At 39.5% G+C, this 25,411-nt stretch overlaps 2 protein-coding genes across 5 annotated transcripts; one reads left to right on the top strand and one right to left on the bottom strand.

The window, feature by feature from the left end:
- Window positions 1–848: 848 nt before the first annotated feature.
- ATPSCKMT (ATP synthase c subunit lysine N-methyltransferase) lies at window positions 849–16,562 on the bottom strand. Of its 2 annotated transcripts, XM_075705725.1 has the most exons (5): window positions 16,191–16,562; window positions 13,128–13,265; window positions 12,056–12,106; window positions 6,870–7,205; window positions 1,284–1,313 (listed from the first exon to the last, which is right to left on the bottom strand). In XM_075705725.1, exons 1-4 carry the CDS (start codon window positions 16,464–16,466, stop codon window positions 7,008–7,010), a joined length of 663 nt encoding a protein of 220 aa, XP_075561840.1. In that variant the 5' UTR covers window positions 16,467–16,562; the 3' UTR covers window positions 1,284–1,313; window positions 6,870–7,007. The 2 variants fall into 2 exon arrangements, with proteins under 2 accessions (XP_075561841.1, XP_075561840.1); XM_075705726.1 differs by lacking the exon at window positions 6,870–7,205 and having other exon boundaries at window positions 849–1,313.
- Window positions 16,563–17,393: 831 nt separating this feature from the next.
- On the top strand, window positions 17,394–25,361 carry CCT5 (chaperonin containing TCP1 subunit 5). Of its 3 annotated transcripts, XM_075704978.1 has the most exons (11): window positions 17,394–17,505; window positions 18,360–18,420; window positions 18,513–18,677; window positions 19,187–19,385; window positions 20,140–20,332; window positions 21,266–21,415; window positions 21,732–21,851; window positions 22,265–22,450; window positions 23,445–23,582; window positions 23,975–24,155; window positions 25,105–25,361. In XM_075704978.1, the coding sequence occupies exons 1-11, from the start codon at window positions 17,401–17,403 to the stop codon at window positions 25,230–25,232; spliced, it is 1,626 nt and encodes a 541-aa protein (XP_075561093.1). In that variant the 5' UTR covers window positions 17,394–17,400; the 3' UTR covers window positions 25,233–25,361. The 3 variants fall into 3 exon arrangements, with proteins under 3 accessions (XP_075561093.1, XP_075561094.1, XP_075561092.1); XM_075704979.1 differs by lacking the exon at window positions 18,513–18,677; XM_075704977.1 differs by lacking the exon at window positions 25,105–25,361 and having other exon boundaries at window positions 23,975–24,414.
- Window positions 25,362–25,411: the final 50 nt, after the last annotated feature.

Raw genomic sequence — 25,411 nt, 5'->3', positions numbered from 1 at the left:
AATCCCGAGAAGAGTGCTGTTCAATCAACATTTTTATTAGAATAAGCAAACAACCTAATTCAGATTGCATGTCCAAGAGACTCACAAGAAGTGTTAACTTTTTCTAAGAAACTTAAACCGTTAAGTCAGTCTGGATCTGACCTACATGATACTTAACATGCTCTGGTAAATAAGACCCAGTTGCTGAAGCCAGCAACTTTTTTCATATTAGAACCTGTTTCCTAATCTTTAATTTCTAAGGGTGATAAATGTAGTTCTCATTTTAAATCTGTAACATTGTCACTCTAAAGGTATTCTTGGGGGGGGGGAGGCTAAAGAAATTACCAGAATGTACTATAGGATAACACTTTAAGATGCTCACTAGTTGTATTAGCTCAGCCAATCATATTCTCCCACCAACATACTCTTTATCAGAACATAACAGTACTTAACAGTTTAGATGAAACCAGAAGGCAGCCTCTGATGATAGTGTTATAAAATAAATCTTTTAAAATACCACACAACACTGCTGCTTTGCTACTAGTCTTTCATTCCCTGGCTTTGCTTGACACATCTGACTGACAACTGAAGTTAAAAGTACCTCAAATGGCAGGACACTCTACCATCCCTGTCACTAAGTAACATTAGTATTTTCACATCATGACCATTACCTGTCCCGTTACTGCTCAAAATCTTTTTAGAATTGCTTCAGTGCGAGATCTGTGTTTGCAAAAAAACTTAATTGGTATTGATCACACCCACAAAGCTTATTTATACATTGAGCACAAAGGTAGTTAGAGTATAAATTTGGCTTCTATGTGTGCTGGAAAAAAAGGAAGCAGCAATAAAATATACAGGAACACAGATGATGAGGGTTGCTGTAGAGAATTTAATAAGTTATCTTGATTTGTGCACACTCTGAAAAGCTTAAAAAAAATGGGAAAGACAGAAAAAGAAGTATACTTTCAAGAAGAACTACATAACTCTGGGGGGGACCTGCTGGAAGACAGCATCAAACTTTTGGGGCTGGAGTGATAATGACAGAGCTATATCCCACACCACTCACGTTCTTCTCTCCCAGAACTTGCAGTGCTCCTCAAGTTTTTATCATTCATTTTGTGTCTTCTCCTCACACTTCCATTTTCAATCAAGAAGTAAGAGGGCTTATGGAAGAGCTAGGCACGTTTCTGCTCATCTGAACCAGAGTTTTAGCATGTACAGCTGCAGACATTACAGCAGTAAGGAGTTTCATGGAGTCTGTTGGCTTTTCAGACAGGCTTCAGTGGCAGCTGGTCAGGTGTTTTGAAAATGTACGTTTCATGTTTAAGCTGTTCCTAAAAAAAAGGGGGGGCAATTAGACCCTTAAACCAGATCTATCATCGATTAACTACAAAGCTAGAATTAGAACGCAATGGGAACGTGCAAAACCATGCGACTGCTCTCACATAGCAAAATATGAAGTCACATGCATACCAGAAGAGACAGAGGCTCATACATTTGTATACTGCAGAGGTTCAAGGCTCAACAGTCCATGCAAGCAACAACAGAAAGAAAAAAAAAAAAACAACTCCTCACTTTGATGAACTCATTTCCATTTAGCTAATGTTTTATGTAAACCCGTATTTTTAGTTCAGGGATTCTCAAATGATCATTTCAGACACATTAAAATTTTCCAATGGAAGGACACAACCACGGGTAGCAAATATAAACCTACTGATAGTAGATCTGCTTTTTAAATTACTTTTTGTGGATTCCTCAGAAGGCACCCACAAACCTCAGGTTGAAAGCCATTAATTTACTGCTTCTGACCTTGCAAAGACCTCTGCTCACCTCAAAACTTCACACCACAAGCTTTATATGGGTCTTCAAAAACCTACTTTATTTTTAAAAACCACAACATATACAGTAAGCTGAAAAATATCCCTGCACATTTACTGGTAAGCAGGTTTTACTTAATTTTTACCAATGCTAGCAGTTCACTGGATTATATGACAGTGATTCTTCAAGGACTACACAGCAATTCACAGGAAAAACATCAGTCCAACATTTCAACCAAAGCCTCTAATAGAAACCCCAACATTATACTATGAAAAAGAAATCAGCAAAAGTCCCACCTGAACAAATAACCCAAATCCAAAGAACTACTGAATGGATAAAAGGCCTGTATTCATTTGCCAAGTGATGAAATACAATAAAAATGTGAAATTAAGTACTTAAAACTACTAAATAGTCAGAATTGTTGTAGACTGAGGCTATTTTTCAGTATAAATACCATATGGGTGGATGTGTTTTTCTTTCATTTACTGGAAACAAAACTCATGCTATGTCAGCATACAGACTGCTAAATAAATCAAGGAGGTTAGTTAAATACATGTTAAAATGTTAGAGAGAAAAGGGACATTCCTTAACATATTTAGTCTTCCTGCAAAGTTGCTGGGAAAAAAAGGCAACTAGTTTACAGAAAAAAAAAATTAAAGGAAATGGGAAGATCTGATGAATTTATGAAGTCAAACAGTCAAATTGTAAAAAGACAATATGAAAAATAAAAGCAAGAACTGAAATAAGAGGGAGAATTCAGAAGAAGAGTGAAGAAAAAAAAATGGTAACTATCCATGTATAAGTCTCCCTCAGTAAAGCATACAAGGATGAATAGAAAGATTATCATACAAAGAAAAATACTGAAAATATTAACTCTGCAGCTATCTCACTCAAGGGTGATTTTTAAGTTAAACATAGATCCCACACTATCTTATCAAGAACTCAAGAAGTCTTCTAGAAGAAACACGTTACTTCTGAAAAAGAAGTTGGGACTGTGATGTAAAACTAGGGAACTGCAAACTTGGCAAATATAAAAGAAAAATAACTCAGCAGAATTTACTGGCATTACATCTGATGTTAGGCTGCCCTCTTCAACCATGAATCTGAAGGATTCATGTCCTTTCTTGAAGAAATGCTTCAGTATTTGTAAACCATCATGAAAAGTGAAACCACAGAAGTATGAGGTGATCTATCAATAATTAGTGTTCATTCAAGTTAATGGTATCAGACATGAGCCATTTCTGAGTGAATGTTCATCACAGCCCATTCTTAGTATGGATGCTCCTATCCAATGAGAAATACACACAGCTGATGTGCAAGTCTGTCAAACTGCTTTTGAAATAGTTCAAACTGCTATACTTGGGCCATAACACTCCTTTGCTCCCATAGCTCAAAATATAAACAAAATGCATGCTACCTCTGCTTACTTCCCCTGTAGATCTTAGAATGGTATTACAGCGGTAAAAATTTTTAAAGAACACACACATGAGAAAAGCAAAGCTCAAGCCTTTCTTAAAAAAATGTATGCAGAATTCAGGAGATCTGTCACCTCCTGAGCTATTTCCTTCATTAAAGGTAACAGACTTTCCCAAAGGCTGGGCTTTGGAACTTTTTTCCCACAGACCATACTCATTCAACTGGCTTGTGAAATGCAGTAGTTTAATTTAAACTTGATTCTGTACCTTCTTACCTGGCTACAACTCATGAGTCAGAAATAAACAGCAGCTCAGAGACAGAGGATTAACTTCCTTGGAGCAATATTAGATTAAGTGGCAGCATATAATCAGACCAGAGGATAAGTCAAGAACTTCAATACACCCAGTAATACAGAAATGCCTAAAGCTCACAAAGTATGTGCACATTTCACAAACAAATCTGGACAAGCTTGGTTGACATTGCTGTGTAGCTGTAGTGACTGTGCAGTATACTGAGCAACCCGCATATCACATGGCTCTCTTCTAGCTATACCCCTCTTCTCCCTAGAAAGCCAATTCATGCAAAATAGAAAACTACAGAATTAGAATTGTAGCACTCAGACATTGCATTGGTACAACTGATCTTGCATCACAAAGCCTATGGGGACATAATGTGTCTCAATGCAGCAAAAAAAACAAAGAAAAAATTTGAAAGTCTGACTCCTGAAGAACTCTGACCTGTATTCTTTTCAAACAGATCAAATTCTACAATGTTTCAGGAAAACATTACTCATTCAGCAATGTAGCAACTTTTTTGCTAAGATCTGGCAGGGTAAGGAAGTAAAAAAAAACAAGTAACCCCCAAAAGGCAAGTGATTCTACTAAAAGATGTAAACAAAGATAAACTATAGGTTTTTCTGGGTATCTGAATTACTTTGATATTGAACAGCATGTGTAGCTTGAACAATTCCTCCTTTTGGCTTCAAACCTACACTATAATTTTATTAAGCCAGTTCTCTAAGGCTTTCCTGGTTTTCAGAAGAAACAAATTTGTACTCTGAAGTAGGTATCAATGAAATCACAACACATTACCCTAGCAATTGGAAGTGTATCAACATAATCATACAGTGATAACTGAAGTCACAGTTAAGTATTTAATCTTGTAAACTATCAAATGAACATAGCAAGTGATAGAAAAATTGAGGACAACATGACAAGAAAATGCTTTCCTAGTTCCCCGGTGTAAATTAGAGCAATTTGCTTTCCATTTCATTCTTCAGCCATGGAAAGAGGAAATACAGCACATCTCCTTATGTAACAAGGAATTCTGAACCTTCAGACCACTGTCTATCTCAGTGTAGTCTCCCAAAAGTAAATGGCCAGAGCAAGAAACAGCACTCTGCTTTACTTTAAAAGCATTCATAAATCTCTACTTGCCTTGAGGACAGCACTTAGGGCTCCTAAAGCTCAGGCCATCACATCATTAATTCTATCTCTCCCTCCTCAACAAATACTTCTGGAGCAATAGGTGGTAACTAAGACATACAAGCCCCAAAGCCTTTACCACAGGCAGAATTGAGAAATTCAGTTTTACCTTTTAACAGGCAAACGATAATACAATAGACAAATATACAGTTAAACACAGCAGAAGAAAATAAGTATCTACTTCATTGCCTGCAAGCTAACTTTGGTGAAAGTAGGCAGTAGAAACTTGGGTCAAAGCACTACACTGCAGATGAGTCACAATTCACTTGATCAAAATCTTTTGCCTCCTCTTCTCCTTTATAATCATTATGGGAAGGACTCTGCTTAATTAGCTAAATTTCCCCTTCATATGGTCTTTTTCCAATAGAAATAATTCCAGATTTCCTTTGTCTGAGCTTCCAGTTTTATGGCCTTGGGATATTAAAGTAAATTCAGCCATTTCAGATAACCACTGTAGCCCTGTCCTGCCACTGTGTAATAATCATTAACACTTAAATCATGGTAGAAAGAGTTTAGTGTAGTTTCAGAAGATGCACTATGTTACACCACAGTGAAAGGCTGTAAAAGACTGCTTACCAGAAATCAGTGTTCTTCTGGACACAGAGTCTCCACATTTACAGCTGTGCCTTGCCATTCAAGGCTGAAATCATCTCTCCTTTGCAGACTCCAGAGCAGATACATTTGCCCTTTTCTTCTCCTTCTTTGTATACATCATCAGGACAAAACCATTCTACTGCTCCATTTCAAATCCTCAGTATAGATTTGTATTTTAAACTCTCCTTCCTCCTCCCCTCCCACCAAAAATAAAAAGCTTGGGTACAGGTGTAACTATAGGCTACACATCCAAATAACATCTAACTTCTCTTCCAGTCAGATACTATAGTCCAGCAAACGTGCTTTCCCAACACCTAATAAAATCTCACAGGCTTTGCATTTACCTGAAACTGCAGGGTCTCAGCACTTCTCTTGGTGTGAGCTAATTTTAGTTGTAGTAACAACTGCCTAGACGCCAGGTGACAATTCCCCAGCCTGTTTTAGCTTTGTTCTATGGGTATCATATATGAAAAGGTCTGACAAACTTACATAGTCACTGCTTAACAGTTAACTGGGGCCAGGGAAGTCTAACTATGAAGTCTGACTAATTGTTAATGGGTGAAAACAGTAAAACTTTACCTGGGAACCAAAAGAAAGACCAAGTAAGCAGACTGTTATAAAATAGGAAAGTGCTGTAACCATGTCAGAAAAGTAAAATATCACAGCATTGACAATACCCCACTGTAAACTAGTATCAGCAAAAAGACAGGGAGAACTTGCTTTTTCCAAGGAAAAGCCATGCAATGATGCCATGAGTTTCTGATATCTCATCAGATGGCATAGAAAAGTAAAGGGGAAAAAAGCCTGACTGAAAACCTCACTTCCTATCTCACTATAAACTAAATGATGTCTAATCAGATTTAACCAAGCTAGCCAGACCAACAAGCTCTGGAATCAGAGACAGTCTTCATGACACATTCAAGCAAGCAACTCTCACCCACACCTTACCCAAGGTTTGAGCACACAGAAGCGGTAACACTTCACTGCCAAGTAGGTGACTTTTGAAACCCTTCCTAAATCACAGAGGTTAGGAAAACTCATGGTCATTTGCAAAGACTTATATCAATAAGTGTTCAGTAAGGGCACATCTCTGCAGTTTTGTCTTCACATAACAAGTTAAATAAAAATACATTAATATAATCAAGGGCTGCACTTGTGCTAATGAATAAACAACTTGTTATATTTGCTTGCTATGTCATATTCAACTTTAAAAAAGTACACACTCAAAGCTGAGCTGTAAAACATTGGTATCATCATTGCACTCAATCCACATCAGTTTGATGTATGAAGCACTATGCCTACTTGGCATACGTAATGGAGACATTTGGGAACCACGGCTCATTTGAGAAGCCACTTGCACACCACTTCCAACACCAATAACAAATGCTACGTAGGCTCAGAAAGAATGCACATATTAAGTTCACCAATTTAAACATTTTAACTTACGCATACATTCCCCTTAACAGTAGTGAACCATGTTTTATCCCATTTTCCATATTAAAGTTTTCTGCTTCTAAGTAAAAATTATGAGAAAGTTTTATAACTACATTAACCCATTTAACTACACCTTTCACTAACCTTTGCGTGCTTTCAGATAACCAGCATACTTCAGTTATTTTAGTGAATATGTATCTCCATATCCTGGGGCTCTATTCACATTAATCTTAACAGGTGAAGTCAAAGCCAAAAATTTCAGTACAAAAACAAATTAGATGTTTAGGATTCCATCTCTCGTGTAATTTCCAAGCTTTTTGTTTCACATCCTCTAGAATGTTTCAAATCATAGGCCCACACAGTGTCTATTCCCTCTCCAGTAGTATGATCTGGAATCCAATGAGGGAAAGGAAAACGACAGGCAATGATTCTGGCATTACATTCAAGTTCTTCTTGCAGCTTCTTCTCCAACTGTGGCATCTGTTGACCAACAATAAAAAGCTTTCAGAAGCGGTAAAAAACAGAAGCATTCTCTTTAGAATCTAATTCAAGTGTTCAAGAGAAGTCCAAGGTTTGAGGAATTTTTGGAAAAAAAAAATTAGGAAGTATTCATGACACATGTTTTGGCTTCGATGCATTGACAAAGCATATCTAACTAGACAATGGTTATTGTGCCCTGATTGGTGAGATCAAGAAAATCATAACTCTAAGTTCTAAGCATTCAATCAAAAACCACAGATAATCCCTTAGATAAAAAACCCACAAAGAAAAGACTTTGCATGTTCCCATTCCTGATTCTATTCAGTGCGCTGCTTCTCTGCAGAGAACCAAAGTTCAGCCCCCTGAATTCACACTATTTATGACATCCCAAGTCACATGAACTATTATGTGATACTCAAAGGCCAACACCTCTCAATTTCCAGTCTAACCCCAAGACAGATCCTGGGACACACAAAACATCATACAGTCAAAAACCCAAAGCAAACATTCTGCTGTCACTGTATGGTAAAGTACTGGTATGTTAAATACTACTGAAATTGAGCTTTGTTGGCTCCAGCCTGTTAACATATGCGTGTAAGTCCCTGCAGCAGTACTGTATGAAACAGCATACAGAATCATAGAATAGTTATCTCAGTCGGAAGGGACCTTTAGAGGTCATCTAGCCCAACCCCCCTGCAGGGAGCAGGGACAGCTTTAACTAGATCAGGTTGCTCAGAGCCCCGTCCAACCTGACCTTGAATGTTTCCAGGGATGGGGCATCTGCCACCTCTCTGGCCAACCTGTGCCAGCGTTTTACCACCCTCGTTGTAAAAAATTTCTTCCTTGTATCTACTCTGAACCCACCTGCTTTTAGTTTAAAGCCATTACCCTTTGTCCTGTCACTACAGGCCTGTCTGTCCCCATCTTTCTTATAAGCCCCCTTTAAGTACTGAAAGGTCACAATAAGGTCTCCCTGCAGCCTTCTCTTCTCCAGGCTGAACAACCCCAACTCTCTCAGCCTGGCCTCATAGGAGAGGTGCTCCCGCCCTCGCATCATCTTTGTGTCCCTCCTCTGGACCCCTGCAGTAGGTCCATGTCCTTCCTGTGCTGAGGGCCCCAGAGCTGGACACAGCACTCCAGGTGAGGTCTCACCAGAGCAGAGGGGCAGAATCACCTCCCTCGACCTGCTGGCCACGCTGCTTTTGATGCAGCCCAGGATATGGTCGGCTTTCTGGGGTGCGAGCACACATTGCCGGCTCATGTCCAGCTTTTCATCCACCAGTACGTGCAAGCCTTTCTCCGCAGGGCTGTTCTCAATCCCTTCATCCCCCAGCCTGTATTGATATCAGGGGTTGCCCCAACCCAGATGCAGGACCTTGTGGGCCTGTGTGAACCTGATAAGGTTTAACAAACCAAGTGCTTCTCCAGCTTGTCCAGGTCCCTCTGGATGGCATCCCATCCCTCAGGCGTGTCAACTGCACTACTCAGCTCGGTGTCATGTGCAAACTTGCTGAGGGTGCACTCAATCTGTCTATGTCGTTGAAGATATTAAACAGTACTGGTCCTAATACAGACTCCTGAGGGACACCACTCGTGACTGATCTCCATCTGGACACTGAACTGTTGACCACTACTCTCTGGATGTGACCATCCAGCTCATTCCTTATCCACCAAATAGTCCATCCATCAAATCCATATCCCTCCAATGTAGAGAGAAGGATGTTGTGGGGGACCGTGTCAAATACCACTATGCAACTCTCCTTGGTTGAAGACCTACAGTATAGTTTTCCTCCACGCACAAAAATTGAGCAGGTATGAAAGTCAAAGGAAATACCACTACTCTTCCAGAACAGAACACCACCCTGCCCAGTCAAATACTCTCTTTCCAATAAGTACTTTGCAAATTCTGCTATGGATTAAGTGAGAAATGAATTAACATATCTAGACTTCAAAGAAATTTCTTTCCCATCCCAGACAATGATTATGTTCTGGAAAAAAAGAAACTTGATAGATTTAGCCATTTTTGTCCTTTGGAAAAGTTTGAAGTTATGCTTAAGCAGATCAGTGCACATCCATTTGGAATTCCATTTATTCTTACATACTGTATCTATCTCAGGGAGTAATTGTAACAGCAAGCTCCACAGGTTACTTCTATTACATGTAAAAATCTATTTACTTCGATATCATGACATAACATTTAGATATTAAAAGGTTAAAAGGATAGTAATTATTCACAAATACAGCCCAATTTAAGCCATGAAGGACACAAAATGTATAAAAAATTCACAGAAAAAGAAAAAACCCACAACAGAACATTATTAGAAAACAAGACTGACTGAAGAAAATGTATTTTCAAAGGCTGCTGATAGCTTCCACTATCACATAAGTGCAGGGTGTGCCTTTGATGTAACATCCTACTAGAGCTACATTTAAGCTTACAATGGAATATTTTAGGAAAATTATAGTCATAGATCTAATATATCAAAGAGTTACCTCTGAATATTTTTAAGCATTCTGTGCTCTGACTTCATCCATACAGCAAATGCTTTTAAACATTTTTGCTACCGGAACTTTAAATAAACTAGAAAAATAAGCCCACTGTGGTATCTCAAACTAAGCTAAGACACCAGAAAAGGAAGGACTAAGTTGTAACAGAAATAACACATACAGATATAGCCTAATTTTTAATGAGCAATTATGAAAATTAGTGACATCTCATGTCTGTATTAGCTCAAATGAGAAAACTTCTTTAGTAGTTCAGCCAAAAAGAATTGTATCCTTGAACCAAACAGTCAAACTAGTTTTAAGCTAAATATCTCAGTAGCATGAGGTCATACTACTGCATCATACTGCATTTTACATCAAGCCAGGGTTGGATTTTTTTGCTATGTCTACACAGATATACAGTTTAGTAAACCTTTTGTACAGTATATAATCACTAAAAATACACAAAAGCTGTGAACATGAACACCTGGTAAGAATTCTGTCATGCCACCCTGAACAAGTAAAAGTCTCTCTGCAATGACTTATAGATAAACACACCTTCCCCCAGATGCTTGCAAGAACAGAGAGGTCTTAGTCTTCCCTGAAGATCAATAAATCAAAGTTCTGTAAGCTAATCTTGGGTATGAAATAAAAGCACTATGTGACAACATCAAATCAGACCAGTATTATTAAAAAAGTTAAGAGATCTATTGCCCTCAGTAAAAAAGAAAATGCGTTAAAGTTTCTAGAAAATCAATTTAGTCATTCAGGAGGCTAAGCATTCGCAGCTTCTGAAGTAAATTTAAAGGGGATCATGAGCAAACGACTGCTCAGGAAACACAGTATTTCATATGTTTGGATCTGTTACATTTATGACAGTATTTTTATTGGAAGAATTTAGCCCAGTATTTACTGAATTTACTGAAGTTATTCCCAGCCCTATAGCTACTCTTTCTATCATAGCTGTTACTAATTTATCCCACTTTATACTATTACATTTAAAGTTAAGCCAGTATTTCTGCTAGGTTTACTCACTTTTTCCCAGGGCATTTATTTATTTCTAGTTTACTGAAATATCTTTCTTTACCTGCACTTTTCCCCTCAGTGCAACTGCGGAATTTCTGACTGCAAATTCAAATATTGATACTGCCCCCTCCCGGAACTCAAGCTAGGGAGCACATAACTTCCAAACCTGGCAACATCTGTAGCACAAGTAACATCATAGTTCTCACTAATATGCCACCCACAAAAGTGGGGGGGAGGGGGGGAAACTGCATTTTCACTTCAGTTTCCAACATGAGTTGGAATTTGTATCTGAAGTAGGTATTTAATTCCAATGCTGTTAAAGAAAAAGCAAAGGATAGAGAAGCTTTATTATGCTTCTCGTTGCATCTTCCTGTTACTACTACAGAAATATTATCAGTGTATGTTGTATAGTATAGCATCACAAAGATCTTCACCATTTCATCCCACATCTGCCTTAGCAGAGGACGAAGCAATACAGAAGCATTTATATGCTATTTCACACCTCCATATGCATTCAACCTATATAGAAGATTCCATTTATAAATCAAAATACCAAGAATATTTATACAGTTAAGATTTTTTTTCCTCTTTTCTAGTAAGAAGAGAAAAAGAAAACTAGATCAAGCCAAAAGCCAAAGTGAATGTAACGTCTGACTGAGTTTATTGAATATATCACTAAAGCAGTCACTATGCAACTCAATTTCTACACCAGTTTTGACGAATGCAATTTTCCCCAGGGGCACGATGAACATAGGCTACAAAGCCTCCCTAAAAGGCAAATAATTTGTGTACTGGTACTCTAGCAATTATACTTGAAGTATTTGTCTCCCTTCCTAAACCCTCACAGTCTAACACGGGCAAGGGATTATTTCAGTATACCAGCTGCTGGCCTATTTGAAGTGATCTGGTTTTTGGAGAAGAACATAAGCAAAGTTCAACACTCTTCTCTAAAGGTTCCCAAAAATCAGCTGTAGACAATTTCCTACTCCATCCTCTCCCTGCACATTCCTTGTTTTTTCAGTATGAAAAACTGCAATTTTCAAGAACCAATCTATCACCTTCCCCCCAACCAACTTGAGCACAGCAGTTTTCATTTTGGTTCTGAACTGATGGACAGCAAATACTTCTCAAAAAAGTGTATTTTCAGAGCTCCAGTCTGCATACTATCACAAGTTTTACCAGGTTTTATCATGGAAATTAATAAGCAACAACGAAATATCAAAATACTAATACTAACTACCTTTGACATTCTGCAGGCTGGTTCATTTTGCAGATGAATGTACTAACATTAAATGCCTTGGTATTAAAATAATTAAACAATGCAAAAATAGTGAACTTACCATTTGAGGTACCCCAAAAACAACAACATTTGTGTAATGGGAAAAAGAAACCTAAAAATAAAATTTGAGAACAAATCTTAATGAAATGCCATTCGTATTTGGAGAAGTTCTCACCATTCTTTTCCCTCCCTCTAGCTGCACTCCTTTCAACAGGGGTTTAGACCAAAAATAGGAAAAGAGATCCTGTATCAACTTTTTCTCACAAAAATTTTCACATAAAGACAACTTTATATAGCTGAACAGCAAAAAACTTCTACTGCCTGGCCAAGAATATGGCACCAATTCTAGTAGCACACAAAGCATTACTTTAGAAAACACCTACACGATTTTACTCATGGTTAAGTTTTTCCACAACTCCTGTATATGTTAAAATGATGTATGTTTTAAGTTTGCCCCCACTTTTGATAAGTGTTAGCTAGCTGTAAAAACTTGCCAGGCATTCCAGTGCCTGGGTTCTTCCAGTCAATCCCATGAAGTTTTCCTATGCTCCTCTCTGAACAAAGATAAAAATAGTACATTCACACTTTTCCCCAAAATTCCTGGTATTCACATAAATGTGACCCAAAAAAGTACGCCTCATTAAAGAGGCAATTGTGACTCAAATGATTGAAAATTGTGAAAAAAATCTCAGTCACGTATATGTAAGTTACCTTAGAGCAACACTCAAAACCAGGCAACACATTGCACAGCTAGAAAAAGAACACGTCTAATGAAGTGTCAGATGAGATTTTGATCTTGCACATTAGGTAAGAGTCTTGTTACTGACTCCATAGAACCAGCTCTCAGTGAAGCCTGACATTACAGCACCCCCAATCATTCCTCAGACACAAGCATGGCACAGCATGCTCGAGGAGCCTGTACTGAAAAAGGACAGCACTTCACTGAAGCACAAAACCAGCTGAGCACGGTGTTGTGCTGTTGAGTCTAGGTTCTATGGGCTCAAGTACTTTTCTCAAAGCCCAATACAGCACCTTGCAGCCAGTCAGCATTCTGGTTCTTTCAAGAAAGTATTTCCAAATTATGGAAATCTCTCAAACATCCCAGAGTCATTCTTACGTACTTCACCACCTACCTTCCATAAATCCGAAATATAAAATTTGGTGTTCCAATGTACCCCATCTCTCCAGGCACGGTATCTGGAGTACCAGACTAGCCAGGGATTTAATTCATAACCAACAGCTTTGAATCCCCTTTTGGCAGCTGCTATCACCTACAAGGAAGAAAATAAATCTTCACTTAGAAACAGAGAAAGTTTATTAATCTAAACAGGAACACATCATTTTATTTACAATATAAATCAAGTAAATGCACTTTTGTAAATCACTCGCGTTTTAGTCCCCAACAGATTAGTAATATAGTGAACAAAAACACAAACTACAGTTTTCTATTATGAGTAGTCCCACTGAAATTAATAGATGTATTCAGATGAACAAAATGAACCACTTAAACATTCACAGGGTGTCCTGGTTCCAGCTGGGATAGAGTTAATTTTCCTCCTAGTAGCTGGCATAGCACTGTGCTTTGGATTTAGCACAAGAAGAATGCTGATAACACACTGATGTTTTAGTTGTTGCTAAGTACTGCTTATGCTAGTCAAGGACTTTTCAGCTTCCCATGCTCTGCCAGGTGCACAAGAAGCTGGGAGGGGGCACAGCCAGGACAGCTGACCCAAACTGCCCAAAGGGCTATTCCATATCATATGATGTCATGCTCAGTACATAAACTGGAGGAGAGCTGGCCGGGGGGCAGCAATCACTGCTCAGGGACTGGCTGGGCATCAGTCAGTGGGTGGTGAGCAGCTGCATCACTTGTTTTTCCTGGGTTTTGTTTGCCTCTCTTTTTTTGTTGTTTTCCTTTTCATTAGAATTTTTTTTAATTATATATTATTTCAATCATTAACTGTTCTTATCTCAACCCACAAGTTTTCTTACTTCTGCTCTTCAGATTCTCTCCCCCATCCCGCTGGAAGCAGGGAGTGAGCAAGCAGCTGTGCGGTGCTTGGTTGCTAGCTGGGGTTAAACCACGACACAAGGTAAAGCTGTAAGCTTGTAGTACGTCTACGATTTACATAAAAGTTAAATTTAACATACTCATGACGCTACCTTGGAATTAAATGGTACCAAAATTTACCATGGAGACAACAGTGAAATACACAGGCAGAAGTGATTCTATGATTCTAAGTGCTCAAAATTAGAGCACTTATTTGAAAAGCAGTGATGGGTAGGCACATGAGACTCCCCCTAATCCAGAGCCAAATGACCTACAGCCCAATAGAAAAGGTATGAAAGTAATCTGTTGACCTAAATTTAAAAAAATGTAGGTAAAAAATTTAAATGTAGGTTAAAAAATTGGAGAAAACCCACCCCTACACATAAGTCTCAGTACAGCTTTCATCCAATGCTAAGCTTCATGTATCATTTTAAAAGGCTTTTGCCTTCAAATTCAGATAACAAATAGATTTCCAAAGACATTCCTCCAAATTAGACCCCAAGATTTAGAATTGTTAAACTGTATTAAATTGCTAACTATGTATTGCAAGTTTCTTCAAACAAGATCAAAGCCTATGGATTTTTTTAGAAAGAAAAAAAGTTAAGGAAAAATACAAAAAGGCACCAGTTTCTAGAATTAAGGTTTAAGTCATAATTTAAAAGGTTACTGCCAAGTTTTAATCAGGAAAAGCCTGATGAACTATGAATTACAGAACAGGCAAGGTGAAATCAGGAAGAAGTACACATTTCTTAACAGAACTTCTCAAAGAGCATTACCTGGGCAGTGTGTTTCACACTATTAAAATAATGCATCATCCATCATGCACACATTTGCAAATATACTAAAAGAATCTGATATTTTTACTATGCTTAGAAGTAAAAGTATGGTCATACTTATCCATTGATTACACCTGAGTAAGTGCTAAATATTTAAAAGCATCCGAACAGAAGCTCAACTTTTTCAGGACAGATGCATTAAGGCAACATCAAGCATTCAATTTTAGGCACCTAGCTCTCCAAGCAGTATTCAGTCTCCATTTAGGCACATATATATATATATATATAAAATATATATGTATTTTTATATATATATAAAAAAATCAGAATTAAACACACAACATCTAGTCAAATTAGATGCCTCAGATGAGGGTCAACAGCCAGAATGCTGAGCAGACAGGGCATCAGAAACTGCAGTTCTCTCGTACCTACGTGCTTTTCTCCATTTCCTACTCCTACAATTCCTTCTAAGCCACCTTCACACATCTGGATTTCCAAATCAAATTTCTTAGTGTGGACAAATGGTTGACTCAATTCACATGAAACATGGACAAAGGCGGCATTCCAGAACTTACTTGTTTCCATCAAAAACCCACGTAGTGCACCATCCTGTTGCTAAAACTGACTTGAAGCAGATGGTTATGAAATGGTACACAAGACATCACAACTACAAAAAATCCCACACCATTCTCCACTATACCCTCACCACCACATTTCACAAATTGGGGTTCAGACAATGTCCTGGAGGCATCACTCTGGCTTTGGTGATTCTCACCATTTCTCTTAGTACTTATTCTAGTTTCACCCCATTGATTTTGAAGCAGGGCAGCCAGCACTGCACAAGGTGCGAAGACTACAGTTCTAACAATACCAGGACTTTTATTTTTGTAATCCATCACCAATTTCTCATTCGCTTTTGCTCTTCTACCACCTTTATACAATAAGCATAGAGCTGCAGCTCTGAAAGCACAGTACTATTTAATCTCAGCCCTATTTAATCTCACAGCCTCATATACTGCAGCCATAAACCCGTATGAAATCGCAGCTCTTTGGCAATCACAACGCCAATACTTCGATCGCATCTTTTCAGGTGACTGCAGTGCAATTCCTTCCAACCAACAGGATGAGGTTATCATTTTGTACGCGACCTTGTCAAGCTGCAGGTAAGACTGGAGCAAGAAGTACTGATTACTCACTTAAGCCGAACATAAACTGTCTCAGCTTTGATCCTTTTCGTAAGACTCAAACAAAAACTCTGGATGCCAAAGACAAGACGTTCATAAATACGAGAAGACAACAGCAGCCACGGCAAGAGCATTTGGCACATTTTTGAGAGGCGACATAAAAGGAAGGCGATGTCGATAACTTACAATACGGCCATCCCCGCTACCAATGTCAACTAGGGAGCCACTTCTGTTTTCTAACATTTTCAGCACATTCTGGATCTGAGTGGAAGTTGCAGGAACGAAGGGCAGGCACACTTTCCTGAGAGCCGGGGTCACGAAGGGGGTCACCACAGCATAGAGTGCCACCAAGGTCCCACCAACACCAGCAGTGACCAACAGCCCCCAGCTCCTCCTTCTGGAGCCACCCTCGCAATCCTGTGGGCTTGCTGCGTGGCTCCCGTTCGCTACCACCTCAGACATCACACCTAGAGGCAGACGTTGAAGATTATTTTCTCTAATAGCTGTATTATGTGCTCACTTAAGACAAAGCAGTGTATTATACCAGAGACATAACATCGGGGGAAAAAAAAAACAAAAAAAAAACAACTAGATCCTAGACCCTCAGGAAATGTTACTATTGCTGCTTTTGAGAAGCTGAAGCGCTAGGTTAATTTTTCAGGACAGGAAAGCAGTTTCCATTTAAGCCCATAGTTCTTCCCACCCGGCCGGGCTGCAGCGCGCCCCGGAACAGCTCAAGGGTGGCGAAGGCGGAGACCTCCCCGCCACGGACCGCCCGCCCGCCGGGAAATGTCCCTGAGCAGTTATCGTCCTCCCCTTCAGGAGGAACTTTCCTCCATAGCACACCGCCCCCAGCCGCAAGGCCGCCCACCAGCCACCCCCTCGCCACTGCCCGCCCAGCCACGCTACCGCCGCCGCCAGCCAGCTCCCGCAGAGACAGCAGCGAGGCAGCCTCGGCCCGCAGTATTTATAGGGGAGGGCAATACCACTTCGCTACGCGGGGGGGGGGGGGGGGGGGGGACCGAAATCTTTCTGAAGGCGCTTCGGAGAGGAGCGGCGCGCACCCTTCCGCCGTGTGTCTGTCCCTACTCCCTCACGTCCACGTCACCCGCTGCAGGCCGCTGCTGCCGTGCTTGGCGCCTGTATCCTCCCTACTATAGTACCCACCCCCCACCCCCCCCAAGCTAGGGGGTGGGGACGCGGGACTCCCACCGCGCCGGATGCTTCCAGAAAGGTCCGCTGGAGGCGCCAGATAGGTCCCGCCCGCGAAATGTGTCGCGCGGCTGCCGGCTGCGCAGGCGCGGAGCCGTGCGCGGGCGAGCGTGCCGCGTCACGGCGCGGCGGGAGCGGCTGCATCCGGCTCGTGCCTGCCCGGCGTGTGGGAGTAGCGGCAGCCATGTCGGCCATGGGGACTCTGGCGTTTGACGAGTATGGGCGCCCCTTCCTCATCCTCAAGGATCAGGAGCGCAAGACGCGCCTCATGGGGCTGGAGGCGCTCAAGGTGAGCGGGCGGCTGCCGGGGCCGCCGGTCCGTCGGCGGGCCCTCGCTGGGCGGGCCGCGCCATGCTGCCGTTAGGGGCGGAGAGCGGGCGCCGTTGGGCCTCGGCGGGAGGATGGAGCCCGTTGGGAGGCGGTGTGCCCGCGCTTGGGTTTTTGCCCCGTGTCAGGCGCAGGGCGCCTGAAGTCTGGTGTAGGCCCGCAGGTGTGGGAGGGGTGGAGGGGGAGAGAAGGCATTGCCCTTGGGGCTGGGAATCGGCCACCCGTGGCATAGGGTCTGTGGGGTCTCCGCGGCGTGAGTCCGCTCCTGACTCGCGTGGCTTCGGGGTCGTCTCCCTTGTAGGTGCAGAGCGTCCTTGCCGGTGGCTCCTGGTCGCTGCGGGCAGGGTGGTTCCCCGCAGGCCCCCCCCCCCTTTAGACTCCCACCTCCCCTCCTCCGTCTGAAGCTCGGTCGTTGTTCCCAAGACAGGCCGGGGCTGAGCGAGTAGGCAGCCTTGTGTGAATGCGTATGATCTAAATAGTGATGGAAGCGCGGAGCAAAATTATACTGGTTTCTCCTTTCAGCGTTGCTTGCTTCTGTTCCTTCCCTGCTTTAAACCTTGGGGCTGTCATTTTATCTGCTTTGCTTTTGCATGCTTTATCGGTGCATGTGCAAGCTGTGGAAGAAAAGGCACAGGAAATGTTTCTGGGATAAAAACAATATTCATACGTTGCGGGTTTTTTTCCATTCATAATTATCCGTTGTCAGTTAAATTATAATGTTTGCCTTAGCTTTTTTTCCCTGTATTTTTCTTAGCTTAATGTTGTGATTTCAGGATGCATGATAATGATTTAACTTGTTTCTCTTTTGTTTAATAGTCTCACATAATGGCAGCAAAGGCTGTAGCAAGTACTCTGAGAACATCCCTTGGGCCCAATGGTAATAATGAAATAATTTTAATGGTTCTTTCTCAGTAATTGTTTTTTGGGATTTTCTAGATTTTCCTTCATGCTTTGAATGTATTTTTTTAGGCTTGGACAAAATGATGGTGGACAAAGATGGTGAGGTGACTGTGACAAATGATGGTGCTACCATCCTGAATATGATGGATGTGGATCACCAGATAGCCAAACTTATGGTGGAGCTGTCTAAATCTCAAGATGATGAGATTGGGGATGGAACTACTGGAGTCGTTGGTAAGAAAAAATTTTAAATTTAACTTTTCCAGCTTTAAAATCAAGCTGCTTCAGCTATTTTAAGAAATTTTGTGTGAAGTAACGGTAGCTTCTCTGTAGCACATTTTCAGAGTATTTACTGCTTCAGTATTCTGGTGGGTTTTTGTATTAGAAGTCTTTTAATCAGAAAGATGCTTTTGTGTCTTTTCTAAGTATCGTTACATTTTAAGTAAGTGTTGAGAGTCCTCTTTGTACTTTCAAAATTTTTCTGCATAGTTTTCTTCCATAATCTACCTGTCCCGCCTTGGTGCCCATGCTTCTTTTAGGTTTAACGTAATGCAGTTTTCTTTCTAAACATGGCAAGTAGGGGGTTATTTAGGGTTATTTTGTCATTTAAGAAACCTTGAACTGTTAAAATCTTAGAGAAAAAATATGAGAAGGCATACGTGTAGATCTTTTGATAATGTATTAAAATGATGCTTCAATCTGTGGAAGAGTAAACACTATATTAATTTTTTTTTTATATATAGTTTTGGCTGGAGCGTTATTGGAACAGGCTGAGCAATTACTAGATCGTGGCATTCACCCTATCAGAATAGCAGACGGTTACGAGCAGGCAGCCCGCATTGCTATTGAGCATCTAGACAAAATCAGTGACAGCTTTCCAGTTGATCCACAGAACACTGAACCTCTGATCCAGACAGCAAAGACAACACTAGGCTCTAAAGTGTAAGTCACAAAAACTTCAGAAGAATATTTGTTTCCTTTAAAAACACTTCCAGTTGAAAGGAGAAATAATGGTGTTTCGATGAATTATGAAATTGTTTGTGTTATTGGAGCGGCTGCTGAATGCTCTTTTATGTTTGATTTTGGCTAATTTCTCAATGGTCTTATGTCTCAGGATAAGAAATTGTGAATCCTTTTTCTCTAAAGGGTCAATTCCATGAGGTTAAACAGCTGCGAAATTAATTTCCTTCTAACCTGTTACTTCCAGATTTCTGCATCATAGCAAATTCCAAGAGTAATGCAGACCTTTTAAAAATGATTATGTGGTATATTTCAAAGCTTCGTTTTGATTTAAAAAAAATTGTAGGATAGTTTTAGAAGTGCATTTTTCATTATAGGTTCTATATGTAGTATATAAATTCAGACGTTGTAAGGGCTTCCTTTGCAGAGCTGTCTTACAGTGGTTTCTGCAACTTGAGTGTTTTTTAGTAGTTAATTCCCCTCACTTCTTTCAAAACTGTATCTTGAGACTATGCCCACAAGGACTACTTAGACAAACCATATTGTGTGTTCTGTTTTCTGCCATATTTAGCATCTCTTATTTCTGTGAATAAACAAGCAGGACCCTCTCTTTTAATGGAGTGTACAAAAGTTGTTAGCTGTAGTGATACTTTTTTCTGTTTGAGATAGAATCTTTGTTTTTTCTTCCAAATTGTGGAAATTTAATGCAACTTTATTGTATTTTTTTTAAACCTAGAGTTAACCGTTGTCACAGACAAATGGCAGAAATTGCTGTAAATGCTGTACTGACAGTAGCAGATATGGAACGTAAAGATGTTGATTTTGAGCTGATCAAAGTACAAGGCAAAGTGGGAGGTAGACTGGAAGATACACAGTTGGTTAAAGGAGTGATTGTGGATAAAGATTTCAGTCATCCACAGATGCCTAAAGTAAGTGATGTCCCTGTGTGTGTGTCTCACATGTAATGGCTTGAATAAGATTGTCTAGCCCACTTCAAATGCTGTCCTAGCATTTCTTAAGTATTTAAACAAAGTTGGGGTTTGGCTTGGTTTTTCACCCATTTATCAACAGAGAAAGGGCAGAGGAGCACTAAGTTCTTCATGTTGGAAGAGACCAAGTTAGAATTTACAACAATCTTGAGAAATTGAGAAATGATGGGGAGGTGGGATTACTGTAGAACTAAGTGAGGACAGGTGCAGAGTTCTATGTTGAAGCAGAAATAATCATCTGTAGTTATAATATGCTTAAGATGCTTAATGCAACTCAGTATTGAGAAATGCTTCTTAAGCTTCGTGAGCTGCCGTGTTGTCCTGTTTGGAACACCCCAGAAGCTGTCCTTTTATTATATTTGGCGTAGATAAGGTCTCCAAGTCTTTGTGCAGCATACTTCAAGAAAGATTTAAAATTTCTGCTATCCTAAAAATCTCTTTCTAGTAGGTGACACTGTTTATCCTATAAAAAGGAAGACTGGTGGAAAGTATCAGTCATGTAGTACATAAAAGGTGGCTATGAAGATGAGTATGTAGTATTCTTAATGGTCACGGTGGATAGGGCAAATAATGGTTTCATTGACCTTTTTTCTCTGTTTTTTTTTTTAAACATTAAACTATAACGAGACATCACTGGTAAAGATTGTTAAGGGCTTAAACAGTGTGTTGAAGCTGTGGAATTTGTTCTAAGTCGGTTGTAAAGACTTGATGGAATTATTTGGGTATAGTTAGTTTCACTTTAGAATAGGTCAAATGATCTTCAAGTTTCTTCCTATCCATGTGTTTTAAAGATATGTCTGTATGTTTTGCAAATATAAGAAAGAGGTGTTACTGAGGTCAAAACTCAACTTTTTTCTTGTTTTAATTGTACAGGAGCTTAAAGATGCTAAAATTGCAATCCTTACTTGTCCATTCGAACCACCTAAGCCTAAAACCAAGCATAAGCTTGATGTCACATCTGTGGAAGATTACAAGGCACTGCAGAAATATGAAAAGGAGAAGTTTGAAGAGATGGTGAAGCAGGTAGTCTTCAAGATTATTTCTCTGTTTTCTATGCTTTTCATAGCCATTACACCAAAGAGCATATGCATTAATTTATTTCTGAAATGAGCTAATAATGCTGGTAGGAGGCAACATACAAGCAATTGTAAGGCTATGAATGAAAGTTTATATAAGAGAGAGATACCACCCTGGTTTGAAATTTACTTTGATCTCTGACAGATGCTTCTTTTTCAGACTTGTGTTCTGAGAAAATTAGAAGTATTAAAACCATGAAGAGATTGTTTTTCATTCCTGTGTTAGTTCCGATCAGAAGACTGATGATGTGTGTTGCTTTCAGATAAAAGACACTGGTGCAAACCTTGCTATTTGTCAGTGGGGTTTTGATGATGAGGCAAATCACTTGCTGCTCCAGAATGAGCTGCCTGCTGTTCGTTGGGTTGGTGGACCTGAAATAGAAGTAAGTAAAATCTTCCAAAATTGGGCTTTGTACCAGTTCTCAAACATTGGTTAAGTAATATGCTGTACCAATTAAAAGTTTGGACTTTCTGGGTTGAACTGCGTAATCATGTGTATGGGTAGGTATTGGAGAAAAATCACTGGGGATCTGTGGGAAGAACCTACAGTGAATGGCATTATGGTTTATAACTGGAGTGTAATACTACTTGTTAAAAGTTTTATGCGGCTAGGAATATTTCTGCTTTAGTCTCACTGTTTGCAGAAACAAGGCATTGCCTGAAATACTTTGAAGTGATGGGAAGAGAACCTTTTGGAGTAGGTGTTTGACAGATTGTCTTCCACTAGTTTTATGTTATGAAAAACATAAGAGACAGAAAAGTCTTCTCAGAATAACTGATGATTGTTTAACTTCAGTTAATCGCCATTGCAACTGGAGGACGGATTGTTCCTCGCTTCTGTGAACTCACGGCAGAGAAACTGGGTTTTGCGGGTATTGTCCGAGAGATCTCCTTTGGAACAACAAAGGACAGAATGCTTGTCATTGAACAGTGTCAGAATTCCAGAGCTGTGACCATTTTCATTAGAGGAGGAAATAAAATGGTGAGATGCTTACTTTGTTACAAATGTTTGATACATAAGTTGCAGCATGTGTAGTTTTTTTCAGAAGCATATTAACTCTTCTTGGTTTTGTCTAAATTTTCCTTGCAAGTGGACAAATAGAAGGGGGGGCATTGTAGGCAGTCATGACTATGTGTTAAAAGTCACTTGTTAGATTCACATCCTGTGTTTTTGAATGAAAACTTTGTTTTCTCACTGTTAGACCATATAGTTCATATACAGAAATAATTTTATCTGTGGGTGCTCTAATTTGTTTTTTTCTCATGGGAGGGTCACTTTTATGAGTAAAAACATACTAGCATTTTTGAAAGATTTGGTTTTATTATAGACCTAGGTATGTCACTTCTGATTCAGTCCAGTCAAAAATTTAAAAAAAAAAAAAAAAAACAAAACCAAAAACCAAAACCTCCACACACAGACTATTTTAAATGCTTATATACTTAACCTGGTTCTTGGTTGTACTGTTAGTGTTAAATTATATTAAGTATAGGTCAAGTCCTACTTTGAGTGAAAAACCTTAGGAAGAAAAGAACATAACCCCTAGTCTGAAGAGTTCTTTAAGAAAGCAGAAGTACTGCTTTAAACGTTAGCATAACTTGTTAAATCTTTCTACATCTGTTGAAGTTGGGAGTTGACACAAATTGCAGTTCGAAAAATAATGTTGGCATTTAAATGTAAGTGTTTTGTGTCTTGGAACTATGCAAGATTGAAAATCTCATGTAAGTTTTTGTCATTTCCATTTATAGATTTAACAAATAACGTTGAAAAGATGTGTATTTTTTTTTATTCCTTCTCTGCAACTGGATGTCTAACATTTTATATTTCAAAATAGTATAACGCACCAGCAGTAGAGCTGCGTTAAAGCCGTGAAAAGATCCTACAGTTTATTTGCAGTTTCTATTTCTGTGTTAGGAAATATATCTTCATAGCCTTCAGTTGTGTATATTGTAAAATATATGCTATTTTATAATTCCAGATTATTGAAGAAGCAAAGCGATCTCTTCATGATGCATTGTGTGTAATCCGGAATCTTGTTCGTGATAATCGTATTGTATACGGTGGTGGTGCAGCTGAAATTTCTTGTGCCTTGGCAGTCAGTGAAGCAGCAGATAAGGTAAGAAAGGAACAGTTACAACTTAGTTTAATTTATAAAGGGAAAATAAGGATTAAGTCCCATCTTAAGAGATTCCAAAAGAACTTCAAAGAGCTTCCAGAAAGTGCATATTATGGAACTTCTGACATGTGTTGATAACCAATGTTAGAAGTTTTCCTTCCCCTCTCTGTAAAAAGTCATTACCATTATCTTTTTTTCTTTTATGGTAAGAGCAGTTTAAAATTGTTTTGATTTGCAAGTAGTTATCATCCAAAGGTATTTTTTCAGTTATTGAGATGCATATTCTCAAGAAAATCTGCATATCCTGTATGTATTTTATAGCTAGTGTGAAAATCTGCTTTTGCTAACATTGGAGTTAATAGCTGCATGAATTTAAATGTCTTTTCCCCTAGTGCCCATCTTTGGAACAGTATGCTATGAGAGCTTTTGCAGATGCCCTGGAGGTAATTCCTATGGCACTTGCGGAGAACAGTGGTATGAATCCAATACAGACTATGACCGAAGTGCGGGCTAGGCAAGTGAAAGAAAATAATCCTGCCCTCGGCATTGATTGTTTGCAGAAAGGAACAAATGGTAAGAACTGCAGCGTGGAGAAGGAGAAGCATAACAGGGTTTTCTTTCTCAGATCAAAATGCTTACTATTTTGCCTCTCGGGTCTTAGTTATGAACTGTTGCCCCTTTCCATAGTAAATGGGAATACAGGTGGAGAGATGCATGCATGTCTACCAGGTGGAAAATGTGTAATTGCTTGAAAACCTTTATTTGGGGGTAAGATCAATCGAAGATGTTGGCTGACCTTGTGGTACAGGAATAAAAGCTACTCACTAGGAGGCAAGAGCAGGCTGTGTTTTAAATACTGCAGTTTTAGTGATCCAGTTCACACTGCAGCCCTACAAACAGTTGTTTTGAGAAACAGCTTGTGAAGAAGTAAACAAAAGGTTGGAAATGTCTTTAAGTAGTGTTGTTTACAACAGTACGTATGCTTATATAGACCTGTAACAAGCATGTGAAGACTAAGAAACGAATGTATGAAAACTTATTTTCATCTGGACGTACACTTTTCACGTTCTTAATCTGTTGCTTTTTTTCACAAAAGAAGGTGGTAAATTTTGGAACACAGTGTAAGACATTGTGCTTATGTAAATTCATAACCTTTCTTTGATTAGGTGTTTCTGTTTTACAGCATTTGAACTTGCACTTTTTTAGTGGTTGCTCAGTCCTTAGGATGCTTATAATAATAATATTTGTATATGTAAACTGTACTCTTCGAAAAATAATGCAGAAAGGTGAAAAGCTACAATTGGGTAAGACTTAGTTAGGAAAAGAGTTTGGATCTTAATGTTCCAAGGTCTTTGGTAAGAACCCAGACACAAAACTGTAGTTTGTATAAATTGTCAACTATGGTGGCCAAGAGTGATAATTTTAAAATGTTCTTCAAAATTACATGGAAATTACTATCTCAAGTTACATGTTATATCTAGATTTGAGGACGTTATCTAATTCTTCTGCTTCTTTCTGGCAGATATGAAGCAGCAGCATGTTATAGAAACCTTGATTGGCAAGAAACAGCAGATTTCTCTGGCTACTCAGGTTGTTAGAATGATTCTGAAGATTGATGATATCCGTAGGCCTGGAGAATCTGAGGAGTAATGGTTGAAAAGCAAGAAACATTAAGGGGGCCACAGCAGTAGCGAAGACGGTAGTATTCTGATGCTTCATCTTCAGCTATTTATTTTGGACACATTTTGTTTCAGATACTGTAATGGCTAATTGTTGGAAATAAAACACAGTTTAGCACTGGTGGTTTCACGACTTGTTTCAGAAGTATT

This window comes from Pelecanus crispus, chromosome 2 (genome assembly GCF_030463565.1).
Source record: "Pelecanus crispus isolate bPelCri1 chromosome 2, bPelCri1.pri, whole genome shotgun sequence".
Taxonomy (NCBI): Eukaryota; Metazoa; Chordata; class Aves; order Pelecaniformes; family Pelecanidae; genus Pelecanus; species Pelecanus crispus.
This window is presented reverse-complemented; position numbering and strand designations above follow the sequence as displayed.